The sequence below is a fragment of the Hemibagrus wyckioides genome, linkage group LG04 (assembly GCF_019097595.1).
Source record: "Hemibagrus wyckioides isolate EC202008001 linkage group LG04, SWU_Hwy_1.0, whole genome shotgun sequence".
Taxonomy (NCBI): Eukaryota; Metazoa; Chordata; class Actinopteri; order Siluriformes; family Bagridae; genus Hemibagrus; species Hemibagrus wyckioides.
Window position 1 is genome coordinate 27,020,004 of NC_080713.1, and position 15,082 is coordinate 27,035,085.

The 15,082-nt window shown below is 39.0% G+C and overlaps 2 protein-coding genes across 2 annotated transcripts; both read left to right on the forward strand.

Annotated features, from left to right (window-relative positions):
* The first annotated feature begins 809 nt into the window (after window positions 1–809).
* LOC131352219 (extracellular calcium-sensing receptor-like) lies at window positions 810–4,603 on the forward strand. The gene is made up of 6 exons (XM_058388172.1): window positions 810–946; window positions 1,090–1,378; window positions 2,080–2,826; window positions 2,913–3,140; window positions 3,401–3,524; window positions 3,690–4,603. The coding sequence occupies exons 1-6, from the start codon at window positions 810–812 to the stop codon at window positions 4,601–4,603; spliced, it is 2,439 nt and encodes an 812-aa protein (XP_058244155.1).
* Window positions 4,604–8,647: 4,044 nt separating this feature from the next.
* Window positions 8,648–12,459, forward strand: LOC131352203 (extracellular calcium-sensing receptor-like). The gene is made up of 6 exons (XM_058388147.1): window positions 8,648–8,784; window positions 8,934–9,222; window positions 9,953–10,702; window positions 10,789–11,016; window positions 11,256–11,379; window positions 11,546–12,459. Exons 1-6 carry the CDS (start codon window positions 8,651–8,653, stop codon window positions 12,457–12,459), a joined length of 2,439 nt encoding a protein of 812 aa, XP_058244130.1. The 5' UTR covers window positions 8,648–8,650.
* Window positions 12,460–15,082: the final 2,623 nt, after the last annotated feature.

The following is a 15,082-nucleotide window of genomic DNA, read 5'->3' on the forward strand; positions in this document are numbered from 1 at the left end:
AGCGGAGACTGAGAGCCAGGCCTTCTCGTCCAACATCAGTGTGTGACCTCACAAATGCGCTTCTGGAAGAATGGTCCAAAATTCCCATAAACACACTCCTAAACCTTGTGGACAGCCTTCCCAGAAGAGTTGAAGCTGTTATAGCTGCAAAGGGTGGACCGACGTCATATTGAACCCTATGGATTAGGAATGGGATGTCACTTAAGTTCATATGAGGGTCAAGGCAGGTGAGCGAATACTTTTGGCAATATAGTGTATATATGTACTACCTGTTGAAGTGTTAAAATGTCTATAGATAGTGTAGTGATAGTGTAGATAGTGTACAGAAGTAAAATCAGATTTTTCTGAAAGTGAATACTTATATATTAATATACAGTATATAGGCTTCTAGATTTTACCAAAGTGGCCTAGGAGCAATATGGCAGGAACTCACCTACAGGTCAGTGAACACACAAATGATTGAATGAACACACAGACTGACCACACTGTTTGACAGCTCATGTAGGCCCAGCATATAAAAACCAACCACTGTGTCTGAATATAATTTGTGGTCTTCACTGAATTAATTACAACAGAAATAAATGAGAGTTGCAGGTAGCATCCTGTCCCTCGATGACATCACAAATCTCACCACCTCTCTGATTTGTCCAAACCAAACTGTCATACCCAGAAGACCCAGAGCATGTCAATAAATATATCATGAAGATATTGTTTTGAAGGTAATGCAGCAAAAGCAGTGGATGCACTTTGTGATGTTATTTCTTGTACTACTCTTTTCTCTTGGCCTGGCAAAGGGAGAATATTGCCATATGATGGAAAACCCAGAAAATCCTCTGCTGTCTAAAGATGGAGATGTAAAAATTGGAGCTATCTTTACAATACATAGTGGTATACAGATTCAGTCGTTGACATATACTGAAAAACCTCCACCTTTAATCTGCATTAGGTCTGTTGTAGTGGATATTTTAACATGATTGTGATTTTTGGGAATCAAAAATTTTCTGCTTCATAATAATTTGCATTTTTATTAACTTCACTTTTTATTTTTATCAAAAAAATTTCATATAATTTTTGTTTGTATATTTGTAGCATTGATCTACGTCAATTACGCCTTGCTCAGACTATGATTTTTGCAATTGATGAAATCAACAGAAGCAATCACTTGCTCCCAAATATCACAATTGGTTACAAGATTTATGACAGCTGTCGCTCAGGTTTGTTATCTATGAAAGCATATATGGCTTTGATGAATGGTCAGGAAACAACAGCAGATGGTGCCTGCTCTGGACAAGCAGAAGTACAAGCCATCATAGGAGAGCAAGAGTCTACTCCTACTATAGCACTCACACAAACTACAGGACCATTCAATATCCCAGTGGTAAGAGGCAATTAATTTAATTATTGTTCAATAACAATGAATTTTATACACTTAAAATATGCATATGAGATCATCTTAATTCACAAAGCAATTTAACAATGAAGTTATTACTATTTATTTTTAATCTATTTGCAACTTAACAATCTGAGGATCATTGAATTAGAATTGAAAAGCAATTCTCACAAGCAGGTAAATTATAGGAATTATGTTCAATATTCTATCATATATGCTAGATATATATTTGTTTTTGAACAATGTACAATATTCTTATACAATTAAAATGGGTGCACCAAAAACACATATTTGTCTCTGTGTAGAGTTTCGATTGTTTTAACCTGTTTTTTTGGGGGTGGGGGGATCTCCTTGGTTCTCTTTTTTTCACCCTCTGTTTATAAACATTCTGAAAGGAAAAATCCCTACATCAAATTGTCCCTATGTGTTAAACATTCAGTACATTGTGTCACATGGTGTTTGCATTATGCCCAGTGTTTCCTGGATTTACTTAAACCAGACCAGGATTGAGTGTAAAGCATAAAGAATAAATGTTATACTTCATACATAAGTTTTTGCCTTATAACATTTGCTTTTGTGTTTTTCTGCTTGCATGTCAGAATTGGCTTGTGAATAATTTTTTCTTGGTAGAGAACTTTCGGTCTAAGATGCACACAAACACAAACAGGCCTTAATCTTTCTATCTTCAGGTAGGCCATTCTGCCAAATGTGAATGTCTGAACAACAAACAGTACCCCTCTTACTTCAGGACCATTCCGAGTGACTACTACCAGGGTAGAGGTCTGGCATCTCTGGTCAAGCACTTTGGCTGGTCTTGGATGGGAACTGTGAACAGTGATAATGACTATGGAAACAGTGTAATCACTTTTTTTCTGAAAGCAGCCAAAGAGGAGGGAATATGTGTAGAGTACTCTGAGAAGTTTGATCCGTCAAATTCTGAGAAAATAATGAAAGTGGTTGATATTATTAAGAAAGGCACAGCCAAAGTAATCATTTTATTTCTTGGCTACTTTGATATGAAAATTCTAGTGGAACAACTTGTTCTAAATAATCTCACTGGCTACCAGATCATCGGTGTTGCTTGGATTTCTAGTAGTGGCCTAGCAACACCAGCAAATTTTAATGTGCTTGCTGGATCTATAGGATTTGATGTGGGAAATTTGAAAATTGATGGGTTTGCTGACTATGCTGCCAATGGATTTTGGCAAAAGGATTTCCCCTGCTTGCCAACAGATGGAAAGATTTCTCAAACTGAAATCGACTGCAGCAAATATGAAGATATGATTCAATTTATAAACTATAGTAAAGATATATCTGAACTGAGATATGCAAATAATGTCTACAATGCAGTTTATGCTGTGGCACATTCTCTACACAGCCTGTTGAGATGCACAGAAATAAGTTGTGAGAAACGTAAAATAATACAATCATGGCAGGTAACACAAAGAAGAAATGCAATGCAAGCATTATCCATGACTCATATTATTCTGAAATTAATACTTGTTTTCTTTTTAATTTAAAGGTTGTTGAATCTCTAAAAAAGTTAAATTTTACCACTAAAATAGGAGACCATATTTTGTTCGACAGCACTGCGGCAACAGCTGCAAAATTTGATCTGGTGAACTGGCAACGAGGGCTCAATGGAGAAGTGGAGTTTAAGGTTATAGGCTATTATGATGCCTCCCTGCCAGCTGGGCAACAGTTTGTCCTAAATACCGAAGATATAGTCTGGGCTGGAGAGAAAAGAGAGGTGAGTGCATTGTTTGCAGTTTTTTTTTTAAATGATATTTTTTAAATATAAACTGTAACTAAATAAATAAATATTTAAGTTAACTTAAATTAACTTACTTATATATTCCATTGATTCTATTTGCAACATCAATATAGTGCTTCCAATAAAAAGTTTAAAGCTGTAAAGCTAAACAGATTTCATTATTACACATGCAGTTATGGCATTACCAGATAAAACCTGAAGAAGTCAAGGCTGTAGCTAAAATATATTGTTTTCAGAAGCCAAGGTCTGTGTGCAGTGAGAGCTGTCCTCCAGGAACCAGGAAAGCTGCAAAGAAAGGAAGGCCTGTCTGCTGCTACGACTGTATACCATGTGCAGATGGAGAGATCAGTAACCAGACAGGTAATTTCAGCATGACCAAGTTTTTTAAAAAAATTGTTAATTGTACATTGTGCATCCTTCTATTATTATTTAGGATACAGTTACACAATAATTGTATCAACAAATAAAAGAATCAGATAAAAAATATTTTACTTCCTAATGATAATAACCATAATTATTTTGCAGATTCAAATAACTGTGAGCTGTGTCCAGGAGAATATTGGTCTAATGCTCTCAAAAATAAGTGTGTTTTAAAGGTTGTAGAGTTTCTGTCATTTACAGAGGATATGGGGATAATACTGGTGTTTTTTTCATTGTTTGGAGCTACATTAACTGTGTTAGTAGCTATTTTATTTCTAATAGAAAAGGACACTCCCATTGTTAAAGCCAATAACTCTGAGCTGAGCTTCCTGCTGCTCTTCTCTTTGACTCTGTGTTTCCTCTGTTCACTTACTTTCATCAGAAGACCATCTGAGTGGTCCTGTATGCTGCGTCACACAGCATTTGGGATCACCTTTGTCCTCTGTATCTCCTGTGTTCTGGGGAAAACAGTAGTGGTGTTAATGGCCTTCAGGGCTACACTTCCAGGAAGTAATGTCATGAAATGGTTTGGGCCTCTACAGCAGAGACTCAGTGTACTTGCCTTCACTCTCATTCAGGTTCTTATCTGTGTGCTTTGGTTAACAGTTTCTCCTCCTTTCCCATACAAAAACATGAACTACTACAAGGAAAAGATCATATTAGAATGTAGTTTGGGCTCAGCTATAGGTTTCTGGGCTGTGTTGGGGTATATAGGAGTTCTTGCTTTCCTATGCTTTGTTTTAGCTTTTCTAGCTAGGAAGCTGCCTGATAATTTTAATGAAGCTAAATTCATCACATTTAGTATACTTATCTTCTGTGCAGTTTGGATAACTTTTATTCCAGCTTATGTCAGCTCTCCTGGAAAATTCACTGTAGCTGTGGAGATATTTGCTATTCTGGCCTCCAGTTTTGCTCTACTAATCTGTATATTTACACCTAAATGTTATATTATTCTGTTTAAACCTGAACTTAACACAAAGAAAAATATGATGGGGAAAACAGCATCTAAATCCCTTTAACAAATTGTTCAAAAATATATACATTCTAATTTTTGCTAATATAATCAACTAAATAATATGTAGAAAATGTCTAATTTCCTTTATTTAATTAAATCTATTATGGATTTGTTTGGGACCTGATTAAACTAATCATACAAAAATCTGAATTGTGTCTTATTTCTGTTCATAGAAATACATTTTGTATTAGGCAACATGCATGTTTGTAATCATGAATGAAATACAATTATTTCATTGGCACAAAGAATTTGTGATATGTTAATGTCCATGAAAAAAAGAGAAGCTAAGAGTGTTATCTTTTCCTGTTAATGGTCCCAGTGCACAATTCCTCCAACCAACCAATCAACAAGCAAATAACTACATATATGATGACAGAATAAAGAATAAACTTCACTTCACTTCAATAAACGTCTCTTACATGAAAAGCTTGGATAACTAATAGACCTGTCCAGGGTACCACATTACATTAACATACATTCTGCCTAATTTGATCTGTTTTGGATTGGTTTACACCTTGTATTAAAATCCATCTCTTATGACCATTTGCATTCCAGTTTCATACATCATTTCTACAGGGGAATGTGAGTCACACATATTTACTACATCAGCCTTTTGCTGCCTTTATTTACGGGCAGAACATCCCACAAATCCTATTTTGCCTACCTATATCGGCTGTTTCAAATGTTTAGCTTGCATTGCTTCTAACAAAACTGGGGGTCAATGGGGTTTGGCACCTCTAGGAATTATGGTGCACTCCCCTACTGTATGTGTATTGCTTTGTCAAGCACTATGTCTAGGGGTGTTCCTATCCAGGTTGCTGGGGCAAGTTGTTCCTCTCCGCACAACCTTACCAGGTTCTATGACCTGGACCTGGACCCCATTCCTGGGTCCTGGGTCTTACAGGGGCAATGGTGCTCTTCACCCGGCTTTTTTACACCCTTTCACAACCTCCAGGACAGACATCTTCCTGCATGTGGCAGCATTGGTATTAGCGTTCCCATAGCGCGTCAGCCATGAAGCAGCATCGAGTTCCCTCAAAAGGGAACTACACCAGCTTACATATTTAACCCGGAAAATTGGAATGGTGTGGCATAAAATACACACAATAAAGCAGGCTTCCAAGGTTCACCTGCCAGCGCCCTCTCCAGATCTGGCAGGGAACTGTCCAGCTGAGTGCCCACATTAAAACTGGATGGTGCCCCAGGGGTAAGCGGGAGATGTAGTCCATGATAGAGGGGAGATGCAAGCGCAATGTATTTCATGAATGCAGTCTATGGCGATGCCCCAGGTCCCAGGGGCAAGTTGACATCTGGCCCTGGCAAGAGACCTGAGGGAAGTGTCTTCCACCCTTGGTGCCGAGCGACCTCCTCAACGGAATCTCCATCATGGGACGGTGTCCCTGGCTGGCAAGGTGGTGGAACCACGCTTCCATGGGGTCCGATAAAAAGGGGGGTGCCCCCCAAGACATGGGATCGAGCGGTGTCCTCCACGGAACTCCATCGCGGAACGGCATCCTTGACCTAAACATGGATGGAGGTATCTCCCTGTGGAAACAGGAAAGGAATCCACCGGATGTCCAGGGCTCTAGCCAGCAGACTGCAAATCCTTGCCAGAGACAGGAACTAGCTGGGAATCCCTCTGGGTCTTAGAATGCAGTCGATCATTCTGTCTCGTCCGGATGCCCCCACCCCCAGGGCGCATACCTGGACCTCCGTGGTGGTCCGTGCTCCTGCACACCATAGAGACAGACCCATTTGCAGGATTCAGACAAGCACTGCTTTATTAACATAAACACAAGAAATGGGGAAAACAAACCTAATTAATAAGACATGGTAACCGAAACCTGACCTGAACATAGAACATTGACCGGCAAAGACAGGTACAAAAGGATCCCTCTTCATAGGGCACATTATTAGGACTAATGGGGAACAGGTGACACGGCAGGAATGGCAGTGTCCTCTCTTTGTCTTTACTGGGAAATGTGCAATCATGTCTTTGTGTACATCCAGTGGGGGTGGTCCAATGACCTCTTGGCTGGGGGACTCACATCTGTTGAGGATGGTCTCTTCTGAGGATCCAAGGGCTCCCTGATGTCACCGTTTGTTTGAATGTGTTCGTCTTCCCTGAAGATGGTCACCCTCTCTTGGGTGTTATATTGTGTGTGTTCACCAGGATGAGAGAGGATGCAAGTTGTGATTGAAACTGTCTCCTGTTTAGTATCTCTTTCTTCATCATCTTCAGAGCTTTACAGTCCCGCTTGTAGAGGAGCCAGGCGTTAATCACAGCAAGGATGATGGTCTGCCAGAAGATGTAAATGTACCAGCGGTGGGATTTCAGGGGGAACTTGTACTTGGCAGCAAATGAGTCCAACAAATCCACACCTCCCATGTATTTGTTGTAGGTACCAACAATGCAAGGCCTCTCAACATCAATGATGGTTTTGGTGGCTTTGTCCCAGCGCTGAATCTTCTGCACAGGTTCTGGTCCAGCAAAGGATGACAAGTGTGACCGCTCTGTTGTCATGCCATTTGACAGTGCAGATGTTGTGGTTCCCCTCCATTCGGACATCAAAGCTTCCTCTCCCCTTTTTCTTCAAGCTCTTCTCATCTTCAAGGTTGCAGTTGGGTAGGCGTATCTGCCTCGCTGTTCCCATATAATGGATTCCACACTGAAGGAGCTTGACTACCAATGGGACACAGGTGAAGTAGTTGTCTGTATAGATCTTGTAGTTTTGACCCTCTGGAAGTGTGGAGGCGAGCTTCATCACAACATCACCTGACAGTCCAAGTTCAGATTTGGCTTGTCATATTCCATCTACACTCCCTTAGTACACATAAAAGTCACAGAGCATGCCAGAGAATCCAGTTCTCACCCACAGTTTGAACCCCCATGGCTGTGGCTTGCTGCGCATCCCCTTGAAAGGAATCATCATTTCATCCACAAAGTTGTGCTCTTCAGGTACCACCTACAGGCATCCATCAAAGTATTATCATTTCAATGCAAATGTTAATCAAAATTCCACTACATTCAAACAATACTGTCTGGCTGGCCTATTATGCTCTCTACTTATCATACTAAAAGGAACACATGCATCCCCCCAGAGCACTTACAGGTTCAAATTCAAGACCATTCACACCTGTCCCTGAACAATGCAACAGGCATCCCCCCAAAAAATCCAGAACATTCAGAACCTGTATTTCTATCTCCTAATGCTACAAACTGCTACTTGGGCCACACTCATAAAAAAAAATCTCAGGATCATTTAGAAGTTAAAAAACTACAAAGATACAGGGAGTTTCAGATACTGGTATGCAGGTAGAGTGTGTTCATGGCCAGATAACCGGACCTATAAAAACTGCTTCTATGCAATAGCATTGTGAGGACAAACAATAGGACCCATTAACTATGTAAATGTGGTATTGAGAAAAAAAAAAAAAAACATTTGCAGGCCTTTTTTTAGAATTGTTAAAAGTGATGTTGTAATTCTACAAAAGTGGGCACTACCTGTTTAAGTGTTAAAATGTCTATAGATAGTGTAGTGATAGTGTAGATAGTGTACAGAAGTGATAAAATCAGATTTTTCTGAAAGTGAATACTTATATATTAATATACAGTATATAGGCTTCTAGATTTTACCAAAGTGGCCTAGGAGCAATATGACAGGAACTCACCTACAGGTCAGTGAACACACAAATGATTGAATGAACTCCCAGACTGACCACACTGTTTGACAGCTCATGTAGGCCCAGCATATAAAAACCAACCACTGTGTCTGAATATAATTTGTGGTCTTCACTGAATTAATTACAACAGAAATAAATGAGAGTTGCAGGTAGCATCCTGTCCCTCGATGACATCACAAATCTCACCACCTCTTTGATTTGTCCAAACCAAACTGTCATACCCAGAAGACCCAGAGCATGTCAATAAATATATCATGAAGATATTGTTTTGAAGGTAATGCAGCAAAAGCAGTGGATGCACTTTGTGATGTTATTTCTTGTACTACTCTTTTCTCTTGGCCTGGCAAAGGGAGAATATTGCCATATTATGGAAAACCCAGAAAATCCTCTGCTGTCTAAAGATGGAGATGTGATAATTGGAGCTATCTTTACAATACATCGTGGTACACAGATTCAGTCGTTGACATATACTGAAAAACCTCCACCTTTAATCTGCATTAGGTCTGTTGTAGTGGACATTTTAACATGATTGTGATTTTTGGGAATCAAAATTTTCTACTTCATAATAATTTGCAGTTTTATTAACTTAACTTTTTATTTTCATCAAAAATAATTTAAAATTTAATATAATTTGTTTTGTAAATTTGTAGCATTGACCTACGTCAAATACGCCTTGCTCAGACTATGATTTTTGCAATTGATGAAATCAACAGAAGCAGTCACTTGCTCCCAAATATCACAGTTGGTTACAAGATTTATGATAGCTGTCGCTCAGGTTTGGTATCTATGAAAGCAGCTATGGCTTTGATGAATGGTCAGGAAACAACAGCAGATGGTGTCTGCTCTGGACAAGCAGTAGTACAAGCCATCATAGGAGAGTCAGAGTCTACTCCTACTATAGCACTCACACAAACTACAGGACCATTCAATATCCCAGTGGTAAGAAGCAATTAATTTAATTATTGTTTAATAACAATGAATTTTATACACTTAAAATATGGATATGAGATCATCTTAATTCACAAAGAAATTTAACAATGAAGTTATTACTATTTATTTTTAATCTATTTGAAAATTAACAATCTGAGGATCTGAAGATCAATGAATTAGAATTAAAAGCAATTCACACGAGCAGGTAAATTATAGTAATTATGTTTAATATTCCATCATATATATATATGAATATGCTAGATATATATTTGTTTTAGAACAATGTAGAGAATTCTTATACAATTAAAATGGGTGCACCAAAAACACATCATTGTCTCTGTGTAGAGTTTCAAATGTTTTAACCTGTTTTTTTTTTGTTTTTGTTTTTTTTTTTTGGGGGGGGGGGTTCTCTATTTCCACCCTCTGTTCATAAACATTCTGAAAGGGAAAATGCCTACATCAAATTGTCCCTATGTGTTAAACATTCAGTACATTGTGTCACATGGTGTTTGCATTATGCCCAGTGTTTCCTGGATTTACTTAAACCAGACCAGGATTGAGTGTAAAGCATAAAGAATGAATGTTATACTTCATACATAAGTTTTTGCCTTATAACATTTGCTTTTGTGTTTTTCTGCTTGCATGTCAGAATTGGCTTGTGAATAATTTTTTCTTGGTAGAGAACTTTCGGTCTAAGATGCACACAAACACAAACAGGCCTTAATCTTTCTTTCTTCAGGTAAGCCATGCTGCCACATGTGAATGTCTGAGCAACAGAAAAGAGTACACTTCTTTCTTCAGGACCATTCCAAGTGACTACTACCAGGGTAGAGCTCTGGCATATCTGGTCAAGCACTTTGGCTGGTCTTGGGTGGGAGCTGTGAACAGTGATAATGACTATGGAAACAGTGGAATGGCCATTTTTCTGAAAGCAGCCAAAGAGGAGGGAATATGTGTTGAGTACTCTGAGAAGATTGATCGGTCAAATTCTGAGAAAATAATGAAAGTCGTTGATATTATTAAGAAAAGCACAGCCAAAGTAATCATTTTATTTCTTGCCTCCTTTGATATGACTATTCTAGTAGAACAGCTTATTCTAAATAATATCACTGGCTACCAGATGATCGGTGTTGCTTGGATTTCTGTTAGCGGCCTAGCAACACCAGCAAATTTTAATGTACTTGCTGGATCTATTGGATTTGATGTGGGAAAATTGAAAATTGATGGGTTTGCTGACTATGCGGTCAATGGATTTTGGCAAAAGGATTTCCCCTGCTTGCCTAAAGATGGAAAGATTTCTCAAACTGAAATCAACTGCAACAAATATGAAGATATGATTCAATTTATAAACTATAGTAAAGATATATCTGAACTGAGATATGCAAATAATGTCTACAATGCAGTTTATGCTGTGGCACATTCTCTACACAGCCTGTTGAGATGCACAGAAATAAGTTGTGAGAAAAGAAAAATAATACAATCATGGCAGGTAACACAAAGAAGAAATGCAAAGCAAGCATTATCCATGACTCATATTATTCTGAAATTAATACTTGTTTTCTTTTTAATTTAAAGGTTGTTGAATCTCTAAAAAAGCTAAATTTTACCACTAAAATAGGAGACCATATTTTGTTCGACAGCACTGCGGCAACAGCTGCAAAATATGATGTGGTGAATTGGCAACGAGGGCTCAATGGAGAAGTGGAGTTTAAGGTTATGGGCTATTATGATGCCTCCCTGCCAGCTGGGCAACAGTTTGTCCTAAATACTAAAGATATAGTCTGGGCTGGAGAAAAAAGAGAGGTGAATATATTGTTTGCAGTTTTTTTTAATGAATTATAAACTGTAACTAAATAAATGAATATTTAACTTAACTTACTTATATATCCCACTGATTCTATATGCAACATCAATATAGTGCTTCAAATAAAAAGTATAAAGCTGTAAAGCTACATAGATTTCATTATTACACATGCAGTTATGGCATTACCAGATAAAACCTGAAGAATCCAAGGCTGTAGCTAAAATATATTGTTTTTCAGAAGCCAAGGTCTGTGTGCAGTGAGAGCTGTCCTCCAGGAACCAGGAAAGCTGCACAGAAAGGAAGGCCTGTCTGCTGCTATGACTGTATACCATGTGCAGATGGAGAGATCAGTAACCAGACAGGTAATTTCAGCATGACCAAGTTTTTAAAAAAAAAATGTTAATTGTACATTGTGCATCCTTATATTATTATTTAGGATACAGTTACACGATAATTGTATTAACAAATAAAACAATTATTTAAAAAATATTTTACTTCATAATGATAATAACCATAATTATTTTGCAGATTCAAATAACTGTGAGCTGTGTCCAGGAGAATATTGGTCTAATGCTCTCAAAAATAAGTGTATTTTAAAGGTTGTAGAGTTTCTGTCATTTACAGAGGATATGGGGATAATACTGGTGTTTTTTTCCTTGCTTGGAGCTGTATTAACTGTGTTAGTAGCTCTTTTATTTCTAATAGAAAAGGACACTCCCATTGTTAAAGCCAATAACTCTGAGCTGAGCTTCCTGCTGCTCTTCTCTCTGACTCTGTGTTTCCTCTGTTCACTTACTTTCATTGGAAGACCATCTGAGTGGTCCTGTATGCTGCGTCACACAGCATTTGGAATCACCTTCGTCCTCTGTATCTCCTGTGTACTGGGGAAAACAGTAGTGGTGTTAATGGCCTTCAGGGCTACACTTCCAGGCAGTAATGTGATGAAATGGTTTGGGCCTCTACAGCAGAGACTCAGTGTACTTGCCTTTACTCTCATACAGGTTCTTATCTGTGTGCTTTGGTTAACAGTTTCTCCTCCTTTCCCATACAAGAACATGAACTACTACAAGGAAAAGATCATATTAGAATGTAGTTTGGGCTCAGCTATAGGTTTCTGGGCTGTTTTGGGGTATATAGGAGTTCTTGCTTTCCTATGCTTTGTTTTAGCTTTTCTAGCTAGGAAGCTGCCTGATAATTTTAATGAAGCTAAATTCATCACATTTAGTATACTTATCTTCTGTGCAGTTTGGATCACTTTTATTCCAGCTTATGTCAGCTCTCCTGGAAAATTCACTGTAGCTGTGGAGATATTTGCTATTCTGGCCTCCAGTTTTGCTCTACTAATCTGTATATTTACACCTAAATGCTATATTATCCTGTTTAAACCTGAACTTAACACAAAGAAAAATATGATGGGTAAAACAGCATCAAAATCCCTTTAACAAATTGTTCAAAAATATATACATTGTAATTTTTGCTAATATAATCAACTAAATAATATGTAGAAAATGTCTAATTTCCTTTATTTAATTAAATCTCTTATGGATATGTTTGAGACCTGATTAAAGTAATCATCCAAAAATCTGAATTGTGTCTTATTTCTGTTCAGAGAAATACATTCTGTATTAGGCAACATGCATGTTTGTAATCATGAATGTAATACAATTATTTCATTGGCACAAAGAATTTGTGATATGTTAATGTCCATGAATAAAGAGAAGTTAAGAGTGTTATCTTCTCCTGTTAATGGTCCGAGTGCACAATTCCTCCAACCAACCAATCGACAAGCAAATAACTACATATATGATGACAGAATAAAGAATAAACTTCATCAACAAAATATTGTTGAACTAGGTGATGGATGGTAATAATCATCTACTTTTAAAAAGCCTCTGCTATATTCTCCATCAGATCAATAGAGGGCACTCAAGTCTGATGGTTAAGACCACAAGCTCAAGCACTAGGCAGAATTTCTCACACAATTTACCCAACATGCTTATTTATTCTGGTTCAGATATGGGAGCTGGAGCATATGGAATGGTGACTGTGGTGGTTTTGTGTTTGGAGGTTCTGTGAAGATTGTACATACAGATTGAGGAAAGTGCAAAAAAGAAAAGGAATCACAGACAACACAGCTGGGTTTGCAGAAGGGGTCTCTTTTATTACATGAAAAGCTTGGATAACTAACAGACCTGTCCAGGGTACCACATTACATTAACATGCATCCTGCCTCATTTGATCTCTTTTGGATTGGTTTACACCTTGTATTAAAATCCATCTCTTATGACCATTTGCATTCCAGTTTCATACATTATTTCTACAGGGGAATGTGAGTCACACATATTTACTACATCAGCCTTTTGCTGCATTTGTTTACAGGCAGAACATCCCACAAATCCTATTTTGCCTAAATAATTGGGCTGTTCAAATGTTTAGCTTGTATTGCTTCTAACAAAACTGTGGGTCAGTGAGGCTTGGCACCTCTAGGAATTATGCTGCACTCCCCTATGTGTATTGCTTTGTCAAGCACTATGTCTAGGGGTGTTCCTATCCAGGATGCTGGGGCAAGTTGGTCCTCTCCGCACAACCTTATCAGGTTCTATGACCTGGACGTGGACCCCATTCCTTGGTCCTGGGTCTTACAGGGCTAATGGTGCTCTGCTCCCGGCTCATTTATGCCCTTTCACAACCTCCAGGACAGACATCTCCCTGCATGTGGCAGCATTGGTATTAGCATTGCCATAGCACATCAGCCATGAAGCAGCATCGAATTCCCTCAAAAGAGATCTACACCAGCTTACATATGTAACCCGGACAATTGGAATGGCGTGGCACAATATACACACAATAAAGCAGGACTCCAAGGTTCACCTGCCAGCGCCCTCTCCAGGTCTGGCAGGGAACTGTCCAGCTGTTCCTGACATAACACCCCCTCTAAGGCGCGGCTCCTGAAGTGCCCACATTAATACTGGAGGGTGCCCCAGGGGTAAACGGGAGATGTAGTCCATGATAGAGAGGAGATGCAAGCGCAATGTATTTCATGAATGCAGTCTATGTCCCAGATCCCAGGGGCAAGTTGACATCCAGCCCTGGCAAGAGACATGAGGGAAGCATCTTCCACCCGTGGTGCTGAGCGACCTCCTAAACGGAAACTCCATCATGGGGCGGTGTCCCAGGCTGGCAAGGTGGTGGAACCACACTTCCATGGGGTGTGATAAAAAGGGGGGTGCCCCCCAAGACATGGGCGTCCTCCACGTAACTCCATCGCGGAGCGGCATCCTCAACCTAAACATGGATGAAGGCATCTCCCTGTGGAAACAGGGAAAGGAATCCGCCGGATGCCATTCAACAGATGTCCAGGGTTCTAGCCAGCAGACTGCAAATCCTTGCTGGAAACCCCTCTGGGTCTTAGAATGCAGCCAATCATTCTGTCTCATCCGGATGCCCCCGCCCCCGGGGCGCGAACCCAGACCTCCGTGGTGGTGCGTGCGCCTGCACACAATAGAGACAGATCCATTTGAGGGATTCAGACAAGCACTGCTTTATTAACATAAACACTAGACATGGGGAAGACGAATTTAACAAATAAGACATGCAAACAGAAACCTGACCTGAAAATAGAACAATGACTGGCAAAGACAGGTACAAAAGGATCCCTATTCATAGGGCACATTATTAGGACTAATGGGGAACAGGTGACACGGCGGGAACGAGAATAATATGAAAGGCATGGCACAAAATACACACAATAAAGCAGGCTTCCAAGGATTACTGACAAGGTCACAACAGGCCAGGCCCTTACTATAAAACATTCCAGAAATCAAAGTGTCAAATCAAAGACAATACTGAAAACATGTTGAGAGAACAGGGCAGGAACAAAATTTATTGAAGACAAAAAATATAATGAACATGGCTCAGAACTCACATGAATAGTTTGCAAACTATGAGGTTTCAGACTGAAGTTTAAATGCATGTGATTTAATTTGCAAAGAAAAAATTTTTTCTGAAAGTGAATACTTATAAATTAATATACAGTATATAGGCTTCTAGATTTTACCAAAGTGG